General features: G+C 36.1%; 1 protein-coding gene across 1 annotated transcript in view; it reads right to left on the bottom strand.

The window, feature by feature from the left end:
- Positions 1 to 224: 224 nt before the first annotated feature.
- The window catches only part of DCT (dopachrome tautomerase), a 31,699-nt gene continuing 5,543 nt past the window's right edge, over positions 225 to 26,380 (bottom strand). The window contains exons 2-8 of the mRNA XM_006913809.2: positions 23,910 to 24,209; positions 21,635 to 21,735; positions 21,330 to 21,496; positions 18,519 to 18,698; positions 16,825 to 16,960; positions 3,884 to 4,085; positions 225 to 421 (exon numbers count right to left, since the gene is read on the bottom strand). Of these exons, the coding sequence (XP_006913871.1) occupies positions 243 to 421; positions 3,884 to 4,085; positions 16,825 to 16,960; positions 18,519 to 18,698; positions 21,330 to 21,496; positions 21,635 to 21,735; positions 23,910 to 24,209 (1,265 nt within the window). The 3' untranslated portion in view covers positions 225 to 242. The remainder of the gene's footprint in view (positions 422 to 3,883; positions 4,086 to 16,824; positions 16,961 to 18,518; positions 18,699 to 21,329; positions 21,497 to 21,634; positions 21,736 to 23,909; positions 24,210 to 26,380) is intronic.

The following is a 26,380-nucleotide window of genomic DNA, read 5'->3' on the forward strand; positions in this document are numbered from 1 at the left end:
AATTGTCAGCTTTACATTGGTTTGATGGCAGATATAGCCTTAAGCACTTTAGCTTGAGTTTGTTACCCAAAAAAGCAAACCAGAGACTATAGCTAAGCATTTTCTGTGTTTGGGACCATCATAACAGGAGGAGCTGCCTAAAATCTTCAGCTAAAGGAGGAAGAGTGAGGATTAGTTTGTTCATTGTCAGGGTCCCAACCTCAGCTTGGCCAGCCTCTTTTCTAAGGTAAGGTGTGAGTTCCTTAGGCTTCTTCCATGTACCTCTTATTGCTTAAATGTGTCTCCATTAGGGGTGCATATCCTTTTCGAAGTCTTCTATACTGAAGAAAAGCCAACAGCACCAAGAGACCAATCAAAGCCACCAGTATTCCCACAACCACCGAGAGGGTTGTGTTCCAACTTGGAGTTTCTTCAACTGAAATTAAAGCAGAAGAAAAAGGTCTACGATTGGGATTTTCACCAACTGAATACTTTTCAAAAAGGAAAGAATAAAGTAATTTATCTTTCACATGCATTTTTGTTGATAAAGCAAAACTACACTGGCTAGAATAAAATTTATCTTCTCCTTCCTCACTACTTATTATATCCATAATTTTTTGTGAGGATGTGGGAAATGGAATTCCATTACTTAAATATAGCTTATTGCATTTTAAAAATTTCTTACAATAAATACTCATACAGAATAAATCCTCTAAGGAAGTAGATAACTACTTCTGTGAGTTAGAAATTCATTTGTAAAAGTACGTGCTAAAATGGTATCCGTGGAACCGAAAAATATACAACCTTCAGGTGGAGAAATTCTGCTGTTGTCTCTACCTTTTATTACAGGGTGATAAATGTATAAGAAAGATCAGATGGCTATTGTAACAGAAAACGTTCAGTAGCAGGAGCAGATGAAATTCATACCCATTAAAATAATTGTGAATAAATTCTGAATCTCCTACATGATAAATTAGATCTTCTACTCAAATATATTTTATAAGCATTCTTCCACAAAATTAAGGGATTTCATTTTTAGTATATTTATGCCTATTTGTCATTTCTTTAAAAATTATCTTATTCTTGGCCAGCTGTTCTTAAATTCAGTTTCTGTGAACTGGGTTTTTGTTCTATACCCTACACTTACCTAAATGTAAGATTCTCCTCCTAGTTATTTTTCTCCAATCCCACAGAGGGCTCTGACTCATCCCAATAGGATTCCTCCAAGAGGATTTAAATTTGTCCCTCTTGCTACAATCCAGCGGCATCTGTTGCCAGCCTCAGCTTCTAGAAACACAGAGTTTTATGCTGCTATTTCTTTGTCAGAAACCAAAAAGGTTTGTCTTTTGTTATTGTCCAAACTCTTTGGCCTAGCTTTTGTTTTAATTATTTTTTTAATTCTGGTAAAATACACATAACATATTTTACCATCTTAACTATTTTTAAGTGTACAGTTCTGTGACATTAAGTACATTCACATTGTTGTGCAATTATCAGCATCTATCCACAGAACTTTTTTCATCTTACAAAACTGAAATGGTAACTTCCAAACCCCTACACTCAACCCAAATCCTGGCAATTATCATTCTATTTCCTGTTTCTATGAATTTGACTACTCTAGATACTTTACACAAGTGGACTCATATTTTTTGTCCTTCCGTGACGGGTTTATTTAACTTGGCATAATGTCTTCAAGATTCATCCATGTTGTAACATGTGACAAGATCTCCTTACTTTTTAGGGCTGAATAATACTCCATTGTAAGTATATACAATATTTTATTTATCCATTCATCCATCAGTGGACACTTAGGTTGCTTCCACTTTTTGTGCTTTGTGAATGATAATGCTATAAACAGAGGTATACAAACACCTGTTTGAGAACTTGCTTACAAGTACTCAAAGAAGTAGAATTATTGGATCGAATGGTAATTCTGTTTAATTTTTGAGGAACTGCCAGAGTGTTTTCTACAGAGGCTATTCCATTTTACATTCCAAATACCAGTGCACAAGGGTTTCAATCCTTGACTCTTGTTATTTTCTGAGTGTGTGTGTGTGTGGCGGGAGGGGAGGGCGTTGGTAGTAACCATCCTAATGGGCTTAAAGTGGTATCTCATCATGGTTTCTGCCTAGCTTTTAAGGCCCTAGGTACTCAGGCCCTTCTCACAGATTCAACTTTGATTCACAGTTATGTTCTACCTAAGCCTTCCACTACAGCCAGGCTTTCTCCACACAGTCCCCTTTATAGATTACATGTGTCTTTCGTACTTCTATTCCCTGCCCATCTTCAATCTAAAATGCTCCCTTTTCCCTTCTCACCTACCTAAGATCTACCATCTCTTTGAATCTAGTTCAAGACCTACTTTCTTTCCCAAATTCCTCACTCCCATCTCTAACTTTTGGTTATAATCCCCGGATGGGACTGTAAATTTCTTTGTCAAAACGATTAATGAACACAAATTTATATCTTCTGATGAGTTGGGCATTCTGGGCATATTTGGATTCTCAGTCTATACCTATTAATTGGCTAATTTCAGAGGAGATAGAAACATGGTCAAAAGGCACGTTGCAAAATTTTTGGTTATTATTATGTTCAGTCCCAGAGAAAAGAAAAAGAAGTTTCAAAGAGATATCCTCAGCTACCCAAATAAATGAAACTTTAAATCAGTAAGGAGAATAAGCAACAGTAATTGAAAACTAGAAGAAAAAGCAGAGGACTGATTCCAGGGCCTAAAAGACTCTGAAGTCAGAGAGTGAGAGAGATGTGAGCTAAAAAGTTGTCTCGATTACTTTGTAGGCTGAGATTTAGGGAAGATGAAATAGACACAAATGGGGAAGAGCCCCTGGCAGATGGGCTGTGTGTTCTTCAGCTTCTAGACAAATTAATATATATTTTTTAACATTTTACCTTTCCTTTCTCAAACTGTTCTAAGATTCTTTCTTTTTAATGAGGTATAATTGACATACAACATTGTATTAATTTCAGGTGTACCACATAATGATTTGATATTTACACATATTGCAAACTAAGATTCTTTAAATGGCACGTGGAACTATATTGGAGCCTAGGCAAATGAAAAAAATGTGTGCCCCTATATATATGTATCAAAATATTCTCCCATATTTTGAACCAACTGGGAAAAGCTAATTTAAAAATCTACAATTTAAAAACATGACTTAAAAAACATTACTTTATAAAACATATACATGAAGCCCCATGTAGCCCAATCTGTAAGCAGGCCATTGTTAGCTTCACGAATCCACCTAGCAGGGGAGGTATAAGCTAATTGGGAAAAATTGATTTACTTACAAAATAATGCAGAGATATAAAACAAACAAACAGCCTGTCTTTGTTTAAAATTTTGATAGTGAATTTATCATAGATTTTTTTGCATTAATTTTGGTTTACTTTTTAATATTGCATTATAGTATTACTTATCTCAATTACTAAATTTTTTGGCCTCTCCTTGACCTTTGCACTCAAGACAAGTGCTGCACTTGCCTCACTCTAAACCCAGCCTTACCTTTAAGTTATGATCTCTAAGTCCTGTAAGTTGCTGTACACATGTGGCAAGTGCATTTTGACTTTACTGGTTACACATGGCCAGTTTTCAATTAATTCAAATGAAATTGTCAAATCAGGTGTAGGAGTAGATACTTCCTCTATGGAATAAGGTTTCTTAACAACTTTCAGTTTTCTGAAACAACAGTCATCCAACTGGTTCCTTTTCTGATGTTTAATTAATACTTTAAAGGCTCATTTTGATATTCATTTTAGAAAATTGCCTATAAACAAGACCTGAATGCTTCAATTTATGGTCTTGGTTTACATTTTTAAAATAAGAAAGAAAGAAAGCTCCTTAAAAAAATGAATGAATCATCCATTTAGAAGTTGTATTAGTTACCTGGCAGGTCAATAACATAGCTGTAGCCAAGTTGGTCTGCGGTTAAAAAAAATTCCTCGTTAGTCACCGGAGGAAAGAAAGGAACCATGTTATACATCCTATTGTGACCAATGGGTGCCAACTCCTGAGGCCAGGCATTCGCAGAGGGGTTAAATCTTTTCATCCACTCATCAAAAATGGCATCAGTAAAAGAATGAAGGACCTGCAAGACAGTTGAATGTGATGCTTAGTGCTTATCGAACTATTTCAATTAGATCAATCCAACTGGAGCTTCCTTCTTGCCACAAGGAACTTCTGTATACTCAATCTAACCTTAGAATTTTAAGTTCAGTTTCCATGGATGAATGACATATCTCCCCAAATAGGTTATAACCCCTTTGTCAAGTGAACAAATGAAAGTTCTGTTGTAGATTTAACCTTGGTCAGGAACACTTGAGGCCTTCGACAAATGCAGTTTAATTATTAAGTTCAGAAAAAAGGCAAGTGTGATGAGATGCATATTTTAGTCAATTTTCAGATGCTTTGGCTCTAACAGGAGAGACAGAATAGGTTGTGTATACCAGTGTTGTGATACAAATGGACAGTTAAAAAAATCTAAAATGGGTTTTCAAATTTTTCTCGCCAGGAATAACCTCTATTTACTCATTTTATAACCCTCTCGTTTGAATTTTCAGTGTTATGCCAGCAAAAGAAAGTCTAAAAACGTTGTAAAGTGAATAGTGCTCATTTAAACTTTCTTAAGGAAGCTGTTAGAGTCCTTTTCAAATAAAGAAATTATTACATGTTTTAAAATATTAACAGCAAAATGTCCACATCTATAGCCCTGATTTCACAACAGGATACAAACATGAAAGTTCGGCCCATTCTATATGCCCGGCCATTAGATTTCCTCTTTCATTTCTAGGCTGTAAATTCAAGGAGCTCAGAGGCACTGTCTGCTTTTCTTTCCCTCCGTGTCCCCAGCAACTGTCACCACAGAGTCTGGGAGGTACTTATTTCAATAAATACTTACTAATGAATGTATTCATTCACCACTATTCCTTATACCCCAAATATAGCATTGGTCAAAATACTATAATTTGTTATTTATTTATCTATTTCCTCTAACAAGACCTCTAATTCCTAAACGTCAGAAATGAAATATTTTCACCTTTGAAGCCTCAAGCTTAACATGCAACCTGGACAGAGTTGATGCTTCATAAGTATTTGTTGGCCGATGACGGTGCCATGCAAAGTATATTTTCTATTTTCTATTATTTTATTTTATTTTTTATTTTTGCATAATTCCCTCAAATAGCTTGTGCTGTTTCTGCACTCTGCAAAGTCACACATTCTGATTTCTGGGAGTCTTTCAAGGATGAACTGCACTAATGGTCCCTTGCCCTGGGACATCTTCCCTGATTGTCCCCAGTCTGAATTCTTTGCTTCTTGCACTTCTTAACCCCTTTAACTGCATCACTCTTCTGGCTTGTATTACTGTCATTTATTTACTAGATAATATTTTCAAATCTTACCCAAGGTTCCTTGCAGTTAGTTTCTCCTGTTCAGGCAACAGCAAAAGCTTTCTATTTGTATTGTCTCAAGTGGCTACATTCAGGATAGTAACAAGAATCAAGTGATTTACTGAAGGGATATTTTGTCCTGAATGGATTTTTAAAGTTTACGGCAAAGACAATCATCTTAAAAAACAAAATATTAAATTATAAGACCTAGGCTTTTAGAGAGATAAAAGATTTTTTACTTCTAAAGCCTTGGCTTTCAGTAACAAAACTAAAGTTACAAAGGGATAAAGATATAGTTTATTGCAAAAGCAACAACTTTGGAAGAATACTCAATAATGCAAGGAATCAATGTTTCCCACAGGTAGAAACCAAAAGAGTCATCTTTGAGAAGGGTCATCAGCCCTAGAAAAAGAGCTATGTTTAACCAATATTTATTCTCCTCTTCTTTCTCAGTTAACTTCCTTTCTATTTTATATGAAGCAATGTGCCAAGCTAGCCATAAGATTTAACTGGAAACCATTGGATGGGACTTCCAGGGAAGCTCTTTAAAGGCAGTTGTTTCAGTTTTTCCATTTCAATTTCTTCTTGCTACTTTCTGGAACGTGGATGTGACAGCTGGAGCTGCAGCAGCCACCTTAACAGCCAACAAGCAAAGTAAGAAAATAAGCCACTCACCAAGGATGGTAGAGCAAAAAGAAGAAAGTGTCCATAATGACTATGGAGATACTATACCAGCCTAGGCTGCCTGCCACTGGAGCTCTTTTACAGAAAGAGAAAAATAAACTTTTTTTGCTTGTTTAGGCTTCTGTATTTGGTTTTTCTGTTCTAAGCAGCTGAATCCTAAATGATGGCATGGTGAAAGTATCTAGGGCTGTACCAGAATGTATTTTCCAAAGAAGCCCACATGATATTTCTTGAACTTTTAGATACCATCTGAATTCAAGTCAGAGATCAAATCGTGATTAGAAAAAGAGGCAAGAGACTCTCAGAACATAGAAAGATCCAGATTCAGTGCTGCAAGAAGCAAATAACTTTTGGAAAGCACCAGAATTCACCCAGTGCAAAGCATAAATAATTAAGGAGGGGACAAGACTCAAAGCAATTCATAATTTGGACAGATAAAAGAATAGGGAAAAGTAATAAAGAGAGATTATAGATCTCAGAAGGGCTATAAAACATTATGCAATAAAAGCTCTGATAGGAACACTGTACACAGTATTCAATTTATAGAATGTAGTCAAAAAATATAAAAAGGCTAGTGTGTGTCAAGAAGATGCAAAGAATGCAACAAACAAAATGCCGAGAGCAATAACTTATCCACAGGCTAGAAAGTGAAGTAGTGCAAACTATAGAATAAGTATTTTTGTTAAAGTTGTGAATATTGTTCCTAAGCAAAATACCATGAAAAACTAATGGTACCTTGTTGGACACAAGTTGAAAATGAACTCAGTTAATATCTCCATAAAGGCCAAATGTAATTTGAGGGTAATAAATAAAAATCAAAAGTAAAATAGAAGTATCCTGTTGTTGCCCTATATCTGCTATATACACACATAGCTGCATTCTGGAATTAAAATTGAGTGCTTCAGAAATGAAGTTACAAATTTTGGTACACAAACTTATTCTATCTTGTTCTAACAAACTAAGGATAAATACAGGTAGGGAAAAACACTAAATTTTAACTCGGAGGCATTATTGAAGAAAATGTGGTCACATGGCCTTTCAAGGTAAAAAAATTTTTAAAGCAACCTTTGCAGAAGAAAGTAATTAATCAATAAATATTGTGCATACAAGCATAAAGAAACTTACTCAAATACAGAGAAAACATGCATGTCTTTCTCAAGATCATTGGAGGATAAAGTTACTATCAGACTTAACCTTAACTTTAAGGATAAAGATACTATCAGACTTAACCTTAACTTTGATTCTTGCCACACTGGTGACATGACAAGAGTCTTTGCATCTGGAGGAAGAGTACCATGAAAACCTGAGGCTGACTGCAAAGACATTGGACATTACCAAAGACCAGCACGCCATGTTTGCACCACTCGAATTTATGTGCGTTATCTAAGAGATATCATTCATAATAAGAGTAGATATTACTGTGGTACTGCAATAATGTTCTGGGCCCCTGAGAAGTCATAGGTGATCACTTAAAAGTCACATGCTAGACACACAGTTTTTCATACTGGAAAACTTAAGGTAAAGTTTAAAATTTAAGGTAGGAGACATAAGCAAAAAGTTTGGTAAGAATTTCCAAAGGAGAGAATTCTTAATGGTAATCCCTAAAAAACTTTTAATCATGCTTGTTATTTTATGATATTTATTAATTCTTGCCTTGTTCTGTCAAGGATTTGAAGCAATGTATGATCCAGATGTTGCTTTTACATTTCCTTAAATAAGCCATAAGCAACAGGCATGAAATAGTTCAACAACAGCCAAGCTTCTAATTAGCTAAGCCCTGCCACAAGGTCATAGACCACGCATTTAATGAGAGACAAGAAACGTAGAAAAAAAGGACATTTGAACAATAAAAGAGTCTTCTATGCAGTGCACAACCAGAATAGTAGATGTATTCCATTTTGCTATATAGCATGTCCTCGAATAAGTTATTTGGTTCAATGTCTTTTCGTTATAACGTTGATGAGAAAAAAACTGATTCCCAGTTGGGAGTTTGCACATTCTCTCATGTAGGAGTGGGATTTTTTCCAGGGATTCCAGATTCCTCCCACACCCCAAAGATGTGCACACTAGGTGAAGTGGTTGGTATAAAGTGTCCCAGTCTGAGTGAGTGCGGGCATGGGTGTCAGTGTGCCCTGAGATGGAAGGGTGTCCTTGTCCGGGGTGGGTTTTCCCATCCTCTCTGAGCTGCCAGGAGAGGCACTGGCCACTTGGGACCTGAACTGAAATAAGCGGGTGGAAGATAATTATCTTACTCGTTTTTATTCATCTTTCTTAAATGTGTAGATAGTTCACATTTATCTCAATGTTTAATATTAGAAGTATTTTGCGTCTTTATATCGAAGTTTGGTTTTGTTTTTGTGACCAGAAATACGCCTTGGGAACTTAATTCTTGTTTCTATGCATTAGCCTACATTACAATTGGTTTCCTTATATGTTGTATTGCTTAGAGTCTCAGTTTCCAAGAACTCATTGATGACATTAAGTGAGGACTTACCATAATTTTCTCTTCCTACCCTTCTCTGTCCATCCTCTCATTGCATCTTGAGCCAACAAAATAGAAGATATTTTTCAGGCATTTTGGAGGAGTTATACAGGTAGTAAAAGCACCCTTTCAGCACAGATTTGTATAAATGACATTGCATTCAAACTTTACATGTATATAAAGTATACAAGATATAATAGCATGTACACTAAAAAAATATCAAGAGCATTAACATCCAGTTGCCAAATCCTTAAGGAAGAAAGCCTATAATTTAAGGATTAAACTTTAAACAGATGCTAATAGGACGCAAGAGAGTTCTGTTATTAGTATGTCAGCCTTAACAGAAGTGACCAGATCAGCATACATCATAAGCAAACAACACAGGTTGAAGAGAGAGAACCAGAGCAATGTTAGAAGAGCTTCTAGATAAGAACTGAAATACTCCCAAGACATTCATGGCTGAGGAATGACCAAAGCTCTAGGAGAGAGTAACTCAAATCAATGCTAGAACCATATTAGATTTGTATATAAATTGCGGTTTGCCATTATACTACTTTATTTCATCAATAATGAAATGTATACAGTTCACCTCTTAGACTAAGTTTCGTTATTCTCAATAGAGTATGGGTATATCCTTATAAAGTCTGAAAAGAAATGAAAAGAACCCCCCCTTCAAATCCATCTAGCCATTTAGCACCTGCCGAGTTAAAAAAAAAACGAACTGTCCCCCCAACTGAGCCTATAGAAATCCTGCCACCCAGGGAGTCTTTGCCCAAGCAGGTGGCAGCCACCTTCACTAGCACCTCAACTCTTATAAAACTTACCACAATATTATGCTACTTAGGAATTAGTGACTATGTATCTCGGTTATTTTTAAATACATATATTAAATAAGTAAATGTGGCATTTTAAAAGCATGAATACATAAAACATGAAAACATAATAAAACCAATGACCTATCTTTTCAAAAGCCTAGCAAAATTATTCAGACCTGTCCTTCATCAATTACTGTTTATTCCTATTTATCTGATTTACCAGAACTACATTTTCTCAGATTTAATGAAAGCAGTTTTGAAGGGATGAAATTAAGAATTGTCTAATCCGACAAAAGGCAAAATTGTAGCTGGCGACACACTTGGGGAAATTTTTGGGTAGGAAACTTTTCTTATAATCACTTCTTGCCCACTTCCAGGTTCATATGATCTCACAGTTACTTTTTTAGCCCCCTGAACTTTATTTCCCCCAAATTAATACAAGGAGAGTAATTTGTCACACACATTTTTGTGAAGTAAAAAGATCATGTTTGCATGACATCTAGTATAGGGACATACTAATAGATGCTCAATAATATAACATTCTCCTAGCAAAAATTTATTGAGCTTTTATTAAGTGCCAGGAACTTTTCTATAGGATGGATACGATGTCAATGATTACATTAGCTTCTCATAAGCTAGTAAAAACTAAAAAATGCATTTTTATATGAACACAGTATTAGATTTTCAAAAAAAAAAAGAAACAATATCAAAAGAGGATATTACTAACTTAGAGAACAGATCATTTTCACTAATTCTTGTATGAAACTTTAGGTTTTTTTCTTTTCCCAGAAGTCATCATCCTACTTGAACAGACAGATCACAGAAAAGGAAATGCAAATGTTTCTTTAAATATACTAAAAGATGTTGAACTTCATTTACATAAAGAGAAATAAAAATTAAACTCACTAAAATATCATTTTTACTCATCAAATTGGCAAAGATGAAAAGGTGTAATAATACACTGTATTAATGAGAAAGAGAGAATTGTTACACTGCTACATAGCTGGTAGGAAGAAAATCATTCAGTCTTCTGAAGGGCAATTTGGCAATATCTAGCAAAATTTCAAATGCATTTATTTAACCTTTGATCCAATGATTCTATTCTCTCGATTTCCTTACATGTTTATTTATTACAGCATTGTTTGTAAAGCAAAAGATTATAAACAACCTAAATGCCTGTCAATAGGAGACTGGTTAAAAATTTCAGAATAAATTCATACTATAGCATGCCATACAGCCCTTTAAAAAAAATAAATAAGAAAGCCCTTTGTAAACTGATATGGACCGATTTAGACTAAGTAAAAAAAAAAAATAAAATAAAACACGAAGTCACAAAAGTACCTATAGTATGTTACCATTTGGATAAAAAAGTGGGGAGATATATGTAAACATATGCTTGCATATTTATAAAATATAGGCGGAAGAATAGGAAAAATAATAATGGATAACTGGAAGGTGGTAGTGAATAGGGACTTCATTTTGTGCCTTTTACATTTGAACCTCTATTTTATCTATTTTAAAATTTTAAAATTTAGGAAACCATATAACAACCTAAAAATATGTGCATTATAATTGCATCTGTATAAACATAAAAGAATATAAAAGGAAATAAGCAAAAAAAAATGAGATGGAATCATGGACATTTTAAACATTTTTTGCTAGTATTTCTGCAATTACAAATCATTAGAAACCCATTAAACCATTGAAAATTAAAAATCCACATAAAACCATTATTTTAATTACTCAAGGTATTCATTTAATTATGACTTTTCATTTTTAAGAAAGATAAATAAAATAGATTTTTAAGTGCCTCGCTCTTTGGGGAGAGAAAAGCAATGTTCTATGTACTTCTTTTTTAAAATTTCAACTAAACTCATACTAAATCAGAACTATTTTATAGTTGTTATTGTGACCTATTAATTTTATTAATTTTATTGCTTCCTGGAACAGTGGTCAGAAGGAATCTTACAGGATTAATTTAGTGTAGACCATCAGACCTTTGTTTTTAGAAACTCATTTTCTCTTCTCTTGCCTTATATTCCTAAATTAATGGAACTATCTTATCCAATTGTCATTGTTAAGAAATATCAATGGTAATAAGACTACTTGTATGTCTTAATTCCATTAAGAATTTCAGTGTACAAGGTAGAGAGCAAACACAAGAGTTGTTCAGTGAGAATTAACCAGGCAACTATGTCCCCAGCTACTGAGGAATTGAAAGAATTAGAATTTACCAATGGACCTTTCTGAAAGAATAAAAGCCAAATACACTCTCAGAATAGTCTCTTTAGGAACTGAGAAGAAAATCACTAATCTCTAACATAGTTTCTTTCTTGGCTGTTAACTACTTAACTTCACAGTCCATTGGCTTCCCTCCTTTTTTTTTTATCTTCTAGGTTATATCTAAATTTAATATTGAAGACAGAACCACTTAGCATTTCTGTTACTTAATCTTATTTTCCATGATAAGTGTGTGCATTTACTTCAATCACTTCTAGAATTGTTAAAATTTCAGAGATTGTTTCAGAGTTTCTGTTTTAACATGGTACTTCCTTTTATTCATTATTGTGATTACATAAACTTTGCACCTCTCTTGCTTAAAGAGATTTTACTAAAATAATTTTAATAATTGTTGTATGCAATTGTATGCAATATATTTGCATGAATTGCCTCATGAATTTGAAATTCCAGAAGCAATAACTCTGTTAACTTAAATGCTTTAAACTGGCTCTCAATATGTGAAAACTATTTAAGGCTAAATTAGTTTCAATATAAAACTCTTTGTAAATAGCCTACAGTATTTGTGAGTTCTGGAACTAGTACCAAACATTATTCCTTCTGTGCCTTCAAAAAAGACTGTGGCTTTTGTTTATTTTTATGTACATGATAATACATATCAAAGAAAAAAATTAAATATTAAAGGTATTAAAAGTAATGAAGACGAAGATAATTAAACATCTAATATCTCTGAACCACGTATGAGTCATGGAATTTCTCATTCATAAAGTCATATTGTAGGCTTCCACCTTGAATAGGAAGAGAAATATGACTAAAAAGATATCTTTATTTTAGAGACGAGACATTGATTTTCTGGAGCAGGGGTTGGCAAACTAAAGCCTGTGGCAAAGGGCTTACCGCCTGTTTTTATAAATAAAGTTTTATTAGAACACCACACTCATTTGTTTATGTGTTCAGCGCGGCTGCTTTCATACTACAGTGTCAGAGTTGAATAGCTGCACAGAGATTGTCTGGTTTGCAAAGCTTAAAATACTCACTAACTGGCCATTTAGAGAAAAATGTTGCCAAGCCATGCATGCCTAAATGGGCTTCCTCAAAAGGAGGAGATCATATATAATGGTCCCCGAGACTTAAGATGCTAAAAACCAAATTATTAGCATCACCATTATTCTCTTAAGTGGGAGAGAAAGATTTGGAGTATAATTCTCAATTTTTCAAAAGATCCTGATGTTCTACTCATAATATTTTGGACTACTAGATAAGAACTACTGTGACATTTTATTTTATGAATATAGACTGTGTGCACAAATTATACAGTTGAAAATGTATGTTTTAATAAAAACTTATTTAGGGATATATAATAAAGATAAATAGCTGTATAGCTACATAGCAGAGAAAGCAGACAGCAGCGATGCTTGGCACAAGTTGATGGCTTAGATGATAGCCAGAGAAATGATGTGATTAGAAGAGCAAAGATGAGGATGGAGACCTAACAGGTAAGCTCTCTACCTTATTAGAGGTTGGGGCCAACAGTCCACTTTTCTTTTACTGTTTACTTTCATTTACTGTTACACACAAATGTGAGCGGAGAAACAATTTTTAGAAAGAAGGAACAGCTCCACCAACTGTTTCCATCTCAGGATTTCTTACAGCTCACTCTTATCATGCTCTTATCTATATGGAATTTCAGAAAGTTTCCTCAACCTTCACACCATTGGCAAGCACAGAGTCCTTGGAAGCTATACCTTTACCCTCCCTCTTCATATCTATTTTTTTTCTGTACCTTGGGTGGAGTAAAAATAATCATCATCTTTGAAATACCTCTGACTTTGTACTTGTGAATAAATCACCTTAGGGCACAACTGTCTGCTATGGTGATCAAGAAGAACCTTAATTAAGGTTTGGAAATTCAAATGCAGCACATGGTTCTCTAATTCTTTCCCACCAGCTACTATAAAACACATCGACATTTTCATGATAACATTTGTATTGTACTTAACAGTTTCTAGACCAGCTTTATAATATCCTAACTTATTATGAGTTGCTTTAATGAGCACAAACACTTTCCCCAACACCAGATTAGGCCTATGACCTGCACTTTGCAGAGTAGGAAACAGAGGCTCCACAGAGTTCAGTGAGGTTCCCCAGGCTGCACAAGTCAGGACCAAATAAAACATATTTGACTTGTAATCCTGTGCTTTTGACTATGTCATGTGGCCTCCCAGGAGTCCAGAAAAACAAACTGTGATAAACCAATGTTTCAGGATACACTATGCTACAGACTGAATTATGTCCTCCCGCTACACCTCAAAATTCAAATGTTGAAACCTTAATCCTTAAAGTGACTATATTTGGAGGTGAGGCTCATACGGCAGTAATTAAGGTTAAATGAAGTCATAAGGGCAAGGCCCTGAAATGATAGGATTGGTGTTCTTATAAGAAGACACAACAGAGAGCTCACTTCTTCTCTCTTTCTATTGTGTAAGGACACAAGAAGACCGAGGGTCTACAACCTCTGGAAGAGAGCTTTCCCTAGGAAGCAAATCAATAAGCACCTTGAGCTTGAACTTCCCAGTCTCCAGAACTGGAAGATATAAATTTCTGTTGTTTGAGCCACCCCATCTGTGCTATTTTGTTACACCAGCCTGAGCAGACTAAAATACATTATTAAAATTAACATTAAGTGAGGAAACTTCTGGGGGAAAAATATATAGTATTTTTTTTCTATAGCACAATCTAAACTGTATAATAATATGAACTCAAAATACTGGAAAAATAAAAAAGGACCAGTGGTGAAATTTCTTCTTGTGATTGCTCTGAAACCCCCTATCCAAGACATAGAACCCTGAAGACAGTATTAAAATAGTGGCTGGAGAGTTAAGTGTCTGTAAGTGTCTCTGAAAAACAGAAATTTTGGGGTTTCAGCAGATAAAACACAAATGTTTATATTGTCTAAAATGCCTAAGCCAACTTTGGCGAGCTGTACCTGAGGGTAACGAGTGTGGGGAAACAACCCCTGAATTCCAGGAGGTGGCTGGTACTATCGATGAGGTCTTGGTGTTCATAAACAATTTGGACACAAACAATTTCATGGAATATCAACACCAGACAAGGTCGCTCTGACTGTGGTAGATCAAGACAAACACAACACAGCTTCATAATCATGTCTGAGCACAGACAAAACACGATCATGGATCAGATCACAAAATGCCTGACATGAACATTAGCCCTTTGGTACTAATACAAGGGACTACCACTGCTTTACCCGTTACAGTCTGCCTTCTGTATAGATAAGAACGATTGTGATACTTAATCATAGAATTATTCCTGCTTCCTGATAGCATACCATCTGGACCAAAGCCCTTCTTTCTTAAACACTTCAAAATCACCCAGCACAAGCTCAAATCTTTTCTGATGCCCGAGACACTCCAAGGCTCCCCATTTTGTCCCTGCAGCAAGCAATAAACCTTATGTGTTCTACTACAGGTATATTTTTAGGGGCTTAGGCTGGAGGGCACTAACTAAAGGCAGCTGGGATAATGTGGCCCTGACTTACCCTTTTCCCATTTTGTTTTTCTCAAAAGAACCCCATGGTGAACATATTTTTTAAATTAGTAAAGCTTGGAATTCCAACACTTACAATCCCCGTTTGTCAAAATTCCTTCTGCTTTTCCTTCCGTTTTCAAGTGAGACAGAAATCAGACTCAAATATATCAAGGGAATTAATCACACTTTGAATTTCAAAGAATTGTAAGGCTCCCTACATAGATATAGCAACTCTCACTGCTAGCTGTTAACTAAGTAAGTGACATCCAATGTGAAGTTTTCTGTTAATTGAAAGCATTGTCATTTTTGTCTGTCCGGCACCCCTTTTCCACTCTTCTCTCTCTTCTAACGGAACTTTTTTTTTCTTGCAGAGAAATCACTAAAGGTGGTGTGTGCAGGGTTCACACACTTATTCCTACAACAGGGGTGACATGTGATCTTAGTCTGGCCAATCAGAAGACCTTGTACCTCTTGCCACAGTGATTGGTTCAGGGAAGGGAGGTAACTCAGGCCTAGCCAATCCTGGGGCTGTTCTCCTGCTACTATGGAAATATGATTTATTTAGGCCATGTGCCAAGCTGCTGGCATGTAGATGGGTGACCACCAAGGGCCATCCTAGCTACCACATAGAAAAAGTCTGTCTAAAAAGACAAAAACAGAGAGCTGACATCATTTGAGATCCCAGATTCAGCAATGCCTGAAGCCAGCAACACTTTTGAATTTCCCAGTTATAAGCCAAAAAATTAATATTTTTATCCTTAATGAGTTTGAGTTGAATCTCTGTTTATTTACAAACAAAAGAGACAGGACCAAATATACTTTCAAGTTCGCTAACTGATTCAGTCCAATTTGTCTATTCAGCATTACCACATTGTTTTACGTATCAGTAGCCTCCTGTAATTGGGGATGGGTAGTGGCCATATGTTCTCCTCATCTCAAGTAAACGTGTTGCTAGGTGGTATGTAGCCATGAAAGCGAGTATAATACCAAATTCTGGTAAATCTATAAACACTTATTAGCAAGAAGGCACAGAAGGAATAAAAGAACCTGTTCTCGTCCACCCAGGGAAGCCCACACTCTCTTCTGACAAGTGTCTTGCATGGCAGAGTCACTAGAAAGTGGACACAATGATATTCTGACAGCAGAGCAGCTGATTTTTAATAAGAATCCTTTGTGAAGTGAGGAGGCCAGGACCAAACACCAAACTGAGCTTTGGACTTCATATGCTGCTTCAAAGGTGCCAGATTGCTGGGCTTCCTTCAAGAGTCGTGGTGTCTACAAAGTCCTCCTAACCCACCACTTATCTTCAACACCACTCATTTAACCAATTAAAAATCAATTATCAGTATGCTAATTTATGACATATATTATGCTAAATCATGATATAATTTATAATATCATTATGTTAATTTGTTAATCCAACCGTGGACTGTAAATTTCCATCTAGAAACATTCCAAAGCTAACTATCGCCAAAGCACAAGTTTCTGACAAGGGGACTTCAAATGCTAACTAACCACCCCTATGGTGCAGATTAAAATTAATTTACATATGCATACATCCCATTGTTCACACAGAGAATAAAACACATACCAAACTTGAAAATTATTGAAAAGTGAATAAATCCAACATATTATCTAGAAAATTTTTCATATATTCTGAGTCTTTGAGCATACCACAAAAATGGGATCATTGGCAGCAGAATGTGGCAAAGCACTTGTCCCGTTCAGGAAGGAATGAACCAAATTATGAAGGCTCATCGCTTGAGAGTCCAAGGTCCCGTCTGCTTTATCAAATCCTTCCAGGGCGTTCCTAAGAGAAATCGGTATATCAACAACAGTCACAAATTGACAAAGGTCTTTTTGTTCGTTTTAGCCTCAATATTAGACTTCTAATTTGAGATTGGGTAGGGAAATGAGAAGCTCTGTTATGGTTCATTGACTAAGAATTAGCCCCAACCTTTAATGATGATCTTCTGTAAGGGGAGGGAACTCTCATCAGTGCTACTTCTGCATCTGCTTACTTGGATTATATCTCTTTTGTGTATTGTATGATACCTTCATATTTGTCTCCTATGCCAGACTATGAACTCCTAGAGGCAATTTTTTTCATATTTTTATTGCCAGAGTTCAGTACCATGTCCAGCACATGGTCTATGATCAATAAATATTGTTTCGAATTAACAAAATCTTATATTCCTATTTCTTGACTAAATAGACCTGCAGCGTGACTGTAATATATTCAGCATCTTAAATACATCTATATTCAAGAAATTCTAGTTGTCCATACCTCAAGCTCAAGGATCCTCAAATTGAAGAATACAGCAGAATCACTGGAGAAAAACACTTATTTCATGCCACACTTCTAGAGTTTCTGATTCAGTAGGTGCAAGTCGGTCCTAGCAATTTGTATTTCTAGCCAACTCCTAAGTGATGCCATTTGTGGTTGTCTGGGCACCGCACTTTGAGAGTCACTCCCTTAAATCTATATGGAATGTAATCTATGTCGATAGCATTTTTATCACAATGAAAAACTAATGTGTGTTTTTTTTCAAGACAATCTTAAATGTTGCCCTTTATCTCACCTTTAACACTACTCTTAAGGTTGTGTCCAACCCCAATACAGACCCTGATGCCTGCTATACTTAGCACAATCTCTACATTTAAGTTTAGTTTACCTTGCCCCTGGCCCCGAGTACCCATCGATTGTATAATTTACAGATAAAAGAGAAAGAATCCAGTTTGAGAGAAGAACGTGAATCTAACCAACATTTCTTTTTGGAGTCCCATCCATCTTTGTTTAAAATCTTATTTGTATCCATACATATCTCTGAATTTTTAAAGTCTATTTTTAGAGGAAGAGAATTATTAGTTAGCCTTTAAATTTTAAGCATTGTAATGTCATTGCTGTGTTGTAATTTGAGTCATATTTAGTCTATAACACTCCCCTTCAATCTCAAATCCCAATATTAAAGTCTACGGCTGATAATTTAAAACAAACACACACACACACACACACACACACACACACACACACACACACACACACAGAAAAGAAAAAGAAAGAGCCAGAGCAAATATTTTTTAATGAGGTACCCTGGTTCTGAAGACTGTACCTATAAATGTACAGAAATTAGAAATACAAAAGATGGTTTTAAATAAATAAGTTAGAAGAAATTAAAACTACACTCTTAATTATAGTGGATGGATGATAACTTTCCTAACACTGATCCTTTGTTATGCTCTCATCAAAAGACTTAGCTTTGCAAATGTCTTCCAACATCTAGACTTCCTTCTAGTTCATTACAATATAGGCATGAAAATCTAACAATGTTGCAAAGTGCCAGTCTAGCATAGCTCAGAGCACCAACCTGAAGCTGAAGGTAGAGTTCTGGAAGAAAGGAGGATTGTCAAACTTCTTGAGAGACAGACAATCTTGTATCTCTTTTAAGGTTGGCAGTTTCTCACTGTTTCTTCCCACTCTATTTCTTCTCAACAAACCTTCATAGGTTCCATTACACAGGGTGACTCGGTTGTTGTAGTCATCTAAGCTAAGTTTGTAAGGAGATTAAAAATAATATGTCTTAATGTGTAGGTAGTATCATAACTTTGGCCTAAGAAAACCAATGAGAGTCACACCATAAAATTTGTTATAGTTACCTTACAAGGGTCAAAAATATGTGGTGAAAGTACTACCTTCAAAAATAATTATGGATTAAAGAGTTTCAAAAACAGAGATGCAAAAATATGATATATGAATAAATATGCATAATAATGACCATTCCACCGGAAAGACAATAAGTGGATTACAGGGAAGATGGTGACTCCTATTACGTGCATTTGAATCTTGAGTAACTGAAGAGAGAATAAGATGACGAGTATTCTACTGAGCTAAGCCAGTTTTGGTAGAAGGGCCTATGTAAAGCTAGGAATGCATTTTACGCAAACTAAAGGCAAATAGAGGTGGTCAGAATGAAAACAGATAAAATAATATGGAGTAGGGGTATTAGGACAAATGCTGTATTAGAAAATGTACTAAGGTAGTAGATAGAAATGGTTACACAGTAAACATGGAGGCTGGGAAAGTTCCGTGCCCATAAAGGATTATATTCTACACGTCTGTTGTGCCTTGAAATTCCATCTTCAAAGAGTTATTTCATTGACAGAGATAAAATTTTAAAGCTGTCTCTGTGTGAGTTTTAGTGAGGGGATAGTACCTGGCATGTGAGAATAGAATCAGCATACACACGAGGATGAAAGAGGCCAGTACCTAAAACTGGGGGGAAAAAAGCCTCCAAGGCAGCGTTTCTCAAGCGTGTTCCAGTGAGATGGTCTGTGAAATAAGGGTGCCAGAGGCAGATAAGTTTAGGCCCCTCTTGAAGAATGATAATATGCTTAAATAAGAAATGCCCTGAGTTTTTCTAAAATAAAAATAATAAGAATAATAAAAACTTTGAACTCAGTATTCCCTAAATTTATTTGATCACAGAAATTTCTTTTTACATACCACCTATTAATACCTCAAGGCATTATGAGAAATGGTGCTTTGTGGAATTACGCTAAGTCACAGGGATGCATTTGTTACATCCCTATGTAGTGTGGAGCGCTATCTAGAAAAGCTTGGGATGTAGAAGATGGAATCTCTGCTAGGTAAGCCTATAACCCTGAAAACACGCACATGCCCAGCCTCAGGGGTACGACAGAGGTTCTCTGCCGTGGAGTAGTCAAAAGAGACAGGACAGGGGAGCTAGAGGAATTGGGTTAAAAACAGGATTTTGGAGGAAACAAGTAAATAAAGGAAGGCAAAGGAACCTCTTGAGGAATCTTTTTCTGAGATGTGTGCCAAGAAGGAGAAACAAGTTCAAGGAATCACTGAGGACAGAATTCTTCAGGGGCCACAAGTGTTCACCTGCTTCTGTGTTCTTTAGTACTCAGAGCTCATTCTCCCACTGCCCCATCTCTGTGCCTCTCAACTCCCAGCACCCTGTGGCTCAGCCATAGCAGACTGCTTCCAGAGACTTTCCTGGCTTCATACATGATGTTCCCTTCACCTAAGACACACTCACCACACTCCCCTAACTGGTTGAGGTCTGTATCCTTAAAGTCTCAGAATAGCTGTCTCCACCTCTTAGAGCCTTTCCCTGACTCTCTTCTTGGCTTTGCACATACATCTATTATGATACTTTTCAGGTTGTATTATAATTTGTTTATAAGCAATTCATCTTTGTAAATAGAAAACAATATTCAAAAGGGCAGCTATATTTTACTCATTCTTATATTCCCAGCACTACTACACTACTGAGAATATGACTGGTGGTTAAGAAATGTTGGCTGAATGCAGGAACTACTAATTTTAAAACAGTTGATATCAAAATGATGACCAAGCATATTCAATTCACAGATGTGACTTTCATACTTCTATTTTTTTATTAAAGAGCTTAGAAGTTTTAAAAGTCCCATCTCCCCCAGAAAAATCATTCTCAGAAACATATAAACAGAACCAAAAATGCATTAGAAACAAATAAAGAGATTCTCTACCTCTCAGATATAAGAAAATATGTCCACAGATATTTGTTGAGTGGATCAGTGACTGAAAATACATACTAAAATTGTTCTTTAAAAAACAAACAAAAAACTCAGAAATCCTTTTCCTAGGCATATGCCCAATGTAAAAGAATACTTACGTTTACCAAAAGATATGTACTAGACTAACAGCAGAATTCATAATAGCCCCAAACTAGAAACTAGCCCAAAGCCTGGTGATGGTTGAATGAATAAAAGGTCGTGGTCTATTCCATTGAATGCTATAAAGCAATCAACAGCTACATGCAACAATAAGGATGAATCTCACAAATAAAATGTTGAACAAAATAGCCAGACATAGAATTACTGTGATTCCATTAACACAAAAGTCAAGAACTGATAAAACTCATTTTTGCCATTAGTAGTCTAGATAGAGGTTACACTGGGAATTGGGGGAGAGTGACAAAGGGAGAATAAAGGGTTTCTCGTTTCTCAATCTGAGTGTTGGTCACATGGCTATGTTTAGTTTAGGAAAATTAAGCAAGCTGTACACTTACATGTACTTTGCTATATTATGGCATACAGCAATATAATTTTTTAAAAAAACAAGAAAGAAAACATGGTCTCTGGATTTCCATTCCAGGTACAGATGCGATTACCTATTACAGACAATTTCCCAGCTGGAGAATCTTGAGTTCTGACTAATCAGAGTCGGATCATCTTGCCTTGCTGCCCCGAACAGTTGGTCTGTACACACATCACACTCGTTCCTCCCAGTGGCAAAGTTCCAGTAGGGCAAAGCGAAGGACTCATTGCCAATAAGTCGCTAAAAGCAAAGGGCATACCTAGTCATTTAATTTGTGCCATCAGATACAACACAAAACCATACAAAGCGAAGACTGGTATGGGTCTTCACCAAAGGTATAGCAAATTTTAAAGAAACAAAGGTATAATTTTCACCAACCTGGAGATCTCTTTCCAGCCACAACAAATGGTACCGGTGCCAGGTGACAAAGGCAGGTCCTTGGTGTGAGAAATCTATGGCCTTGTATGGGCGCCCTGGTCCTAAAACAATTAGGAAACTAATTAGACACCACAGAATAGAGTGTGGTTTTGTTTTTGTTTTTGTTTTTTTTTTAATGTTAAACCTTACCTGGAATGTATTTGCAAAGCCAATAAGCCAACAGTTTTTCAGTTTGAAAAAAATAAAGTTTTGTCATTTATCTCTCTGAAAGCAACATCAACAACAAAACAATTTCAGTAGCAACTAGCACTTTTAGAAAAAATTCTCTTTCATCTCTTGAAACTTTGATTGTCAACAGGAACCCAGAGAAACTAGGATCATTTTGAGCCTTTAAGAACCCCTGTTTTATATTTAACTTTAAGCAATATTTCATTAAAATAAAATCAGAGTATCCAAAGAAATAGATCTCTAAGACCTAAATGGAATATATTTTAAAAGACGTTTTCTAACATATTTCTTACAAACGCACACATTTATAAGAGAGGGATTAATTAAGACTAAAGAATAAAACTAATATTGCATTTAGTCCTAATTCTGCATTTATATAATCTAGAAAAAACTTTCATGGATTTTGCCTCTGCCATCAATCAGTTACAAATACTAGCTGATAACCATGGTCGCCCAAGACTAGAAAAGAGAAAAATACATTCAAACCAATTTGGCTGGCCACTGGAACTGCCAATTTTAGTGAAAAGCTTTGGGCAATTTAATGACCTCCTTACTGCTTGTTCCATCCTTCTGCCCCTTTTCATAACAGCTTTTGATGGTTATGTAGAAACTTTAGCTAACTTTAGTTCTTTTTCAAAGTACCTATAATAATTTCAGAGAACTGAACAGACATGAATATAAATTTAATTCCTGGATACGACCAGAAACTATGGTTTTCTTTTCCTCTTGAGAAAGTAGCCTCTCATAAAGCAAAAATTCCTCAGAGTCATGACAGGAAAGCTATAAAGGTTTATAGTTAGAAGAGCCACCTTATCTATCGACAAAGACAAATGCTTACCTGGGAGGCAAGTTTTTAAAAGACTCACCCTGAGGAAAGAACTGCTGTCACTGCTGTTGGCCACACAGTCCTTTTAAAATGTTTTAATCCAGAACAAAGATTTAAAATTTTCAAAACAAAATGATGAGAGGGAATAATATTGTATGTCAACTGTCATTGAAAAATGTTTGATTCAATAAAATAAACAAATAAAAATTTAAAGTTAAAAAAAACAATGAGGGAGAATCAAGTGATAGGGAACCGATGATAAACACAAGAACAGACAATTCCAAATGAGAATGGGACTATTCAAAGTGAGCTTGATGTCCTTACTCACCCTGACCCCACTGAGGGGCCCCTAAAGAGGGGATAATTGCAGGTATAGTCGAGGGTTCAGAATTACAGTGAGCAGAACCTGGAATGGAGTCAAGTGCTCCTGGAACAAACAGGTTATGGCTTTCCCCTGCCTGAGGATGAAGCTGGGCTTACTAGACTAATGAAGTTCCTAACAGACAAACCCCATTCCAAGTCTTACCTAGGCCCCAAATTTTAGGAACCAAAAAAGCAGGAGACCATTTTCTGAAGCATCAAACGTAACTATGGTTCAAAAGGGCTAAGCCAGGAGGAACTCTACATTGCAGTGACTCAGCTTATGCTTTTTCCTGATAAAACAACTAAAAACAAAAACAAAAACAAAAAAACCCTGGAGATCCCAGCAGTGCATGCGCACCATAAATGATGACCCGAAAGTCTAAAGACTAATACATGTGAGCTTAATGAGATACTTCTAACACAAACACTCTAAGTCTGCCCAAAGATGTTTCATGTGCTTTAAGCATATGTTCAGTTAATTCTTCTAATTTGAAGAAAAGGTCAGAGAGGGCTTCCATGTCAAGATTTAGAAATGTTTTCTTCTGGAATCAAAAGTAATTTGCCTTCACTTCCCCAGCTCTTGCTTTTGAGGATTAATAGCTTCATAGAGAAGAGTTTAAACTTTGAATTTAAAACACAAATACAGGAGAGAACATTTTCAAATGTCTGCAGACAATGTACAGGAAGAAACTGCTCCATCCTAACCATAGGCAACATTTGATAATTCTGTGACTTTTCACAAACCTAATCCTTCAGTTTATTCTCTTGTTAATTAACTTGGCCTGAAATCACTTCCCACCCATTTATCCTCTAACCCAAACCTATAATAGTATATATTAATCTATGAGAAAAACTCACCTAATAATGTATCTCTAACAGAATAGTAATGGAGCCACACAAAGAAATCATAAATGCTGCAGTTGGCAATCTGTGGCTGGGTTCGATTGGGCCCAAGCAGGCCCAGCCAGTGTTGTGTAGTGATCACGTAGTCGGGGTGTATGGTCTTCTTTGCGAGGTCTAAGGCACCCAAGAATTGCTCCCTCTCCTGAGGAGTCAAGGAATGGATGTTCTGTCGAACAACTGGTGGTTTCTTTCGATCGCAGTTGAGGCCAATCCAGCCAAACTTGCAGCCTCCACAGTTATAGCCAGCAAAATTTCCTAGTATGTTTTAAAAAGGAGGGAGAGGGAGAGATAGAAGAAGAAGTAAGTTTATGTAGTTAGGAAGAAATTTCTATATTTGAACTTTGGAGTAGAATGCAAAGACGATGAAGGTGCTTACAAGAGGGCGAACAAAGCCAATTTCCTTCCCTTAATCTCCTCTTGAAAAGTTTATATCTCAAAGTGAACTGAACATTAGAAAATTGCCTAGAAATTTTTCCTGCAAAGAAACAGGATATGAAATGTATTACATGCTGTTATGGTCTGAACTGTGTCTCCCTCAAAATTCATATGTCAAAGTCTTAACCCCCAATACCTCCAGATGTGACTATATTTCAAAATAGGGTCTTAAAAAGAGGTAACTGAGGTTAAATGAGGTCATTAGGGTGGCCCTTAATCCAGTATGACTGGTATCCTTATAAGAAGAGGAAATTTGGACACAGAGAGTTATAGAGAGAAGATCATGTGAAGATGAGGAGAAAACAGCCAAACCTACCAACACCTTGCTTTTGGACTTCAGGCCTCCAGAACAGTGAGAGAATAAATTTTTGTTGGTCATCCAGTCTGCAGTACTTTGTTACGGTAGCCCCAGCAAACTAATCCCATGCTGTGTTCTACATTCTCCTTACTCTCATGGGTCATGCAGGGGGTTCCTTCCTACATCCTCTCTACACCCCCACTTGTGACTAAGCAGCAGCCATGATGTCCACACTGCTGAGCCCTGCTGTCCTGTGGCACACACTGAAAGGCTGACACAAATTGTTCATTGATTTACAGAAGGAAGAGAATATATACCAATCTAAAGGTGGAACCAAAATATATAAGCTGATATCTAGGAATTTAAGTGATATCTAACATTTAAAAAGCTGGTTTATTTCACAAAAGAGACAGAGTTAAGATAAAAATCAATGGAGGATGACAGGTCATAAAGGTGAATTAGCTGCTGTGGTGTCAGGAAGTGCAAATCACTGCAGGTTCCTGCGGCTGCACAAATGTCTCTGCTCTATCAACCCAGGGAATGAGGACTGGTCATTATCAAGCCCTAAGCATTTTTCTGATTAACGCCAAAGTTTTAATTATTTTCGCTTAGCTTGACTTTTCCCTTCTTAATCTTGTGTTGTTTTTAGTATGGCCAGCACCTCATTTCTTAGATGGTAGTAAGATAGAGAGTAACAATTAAATATTACTGGAGTGAAACGTTGAAACAAAAAAGGAATAATAATCCCTATCTCCTAGGGACTAAGAGGGGTTATGGAAAGCATTCAACGTGGGTGACCAGCTCCTGTGCTATCTCCTCCTCCTCCTCCATCTCATGTTTCCAGACATTTTACTTGCTCTTCCTTCTGTCATTGCCTGGTTACCTACTCCTCCTCCTTTAAGCTTCACGATGGGTCCTCTACAAGGTCATCCTTGATCCCCCACATCGGGGGCAGATACTCCCATTCTATGCTCCCATTGTACTTACTATTCCCCCTTCACTGCATTTATTGCACAGACTGTAAACTTCTACTTGTCTCAGGTACAGGCAACTGCGAGGCAGTTATCCTGCAGCAGAGTCTTGTGCTTGGCCTGGTGCAAAATGAACATTCATTGAATAAATGAAAGAAATGTAAAGCTGAATCTCTATGACATACACTTTAAATATTTTACAATTTTATTTGTCAGTTATACCGCAATAAAGCTGAAGTTTTTTTAAAAAATTAATTTAAAAAAGAAAAAAGTATGTCGACTATCTAACTAAAAAAGTTAAAAAAAAATTTTAAAGGAGTATAAAACGTCCAGCAGATAATTCAGTAAACATAAATTTTCTTCTTCCTTTTTCTTCCTGTCCTTGTGGATTAAAAGGAAAAGTTTGTCCTGTAAACTATATGCACTAAGATAAAGGTAAGTGAAAAATATTATGACTGTAGTAAGAGAGAGGGCTATTTGGATCTCTAAAGAAAATGTTCCAATGGCATGAAAACAAAACGATGAGCATTTGTGCACTGTAAAGAAAATACTCAGCCCTTCTTTTCTATTAACTCACTAGATTTTTTTGATAAAGAAAATGCCCTTAAAAATGTCATAAGTAGGAAGAATTTTTCAAAAGTAATTGGTTATTTTCATTCTATGCTCTTTGTCACATGCAAAATAGTCTATCTATCCTTATATAGCTCAATTATCTGTATTTT

This window comes from Pteropus alecto, unplaced genomic scaffold (assembly GCF_000325575.1).
Source record: "Pteropus alecto unplaced genomic scaffold, ASM32557v1 scaffold72, whole genome shotgun sequence".
Classification (NCBI taxonomy): domain Eukaryota; kingdom Metazoa; phylum Chordata; class Mammalia; order Chiroptera; family Pteropodidae; genus Pteropus; species Pteropus alecto.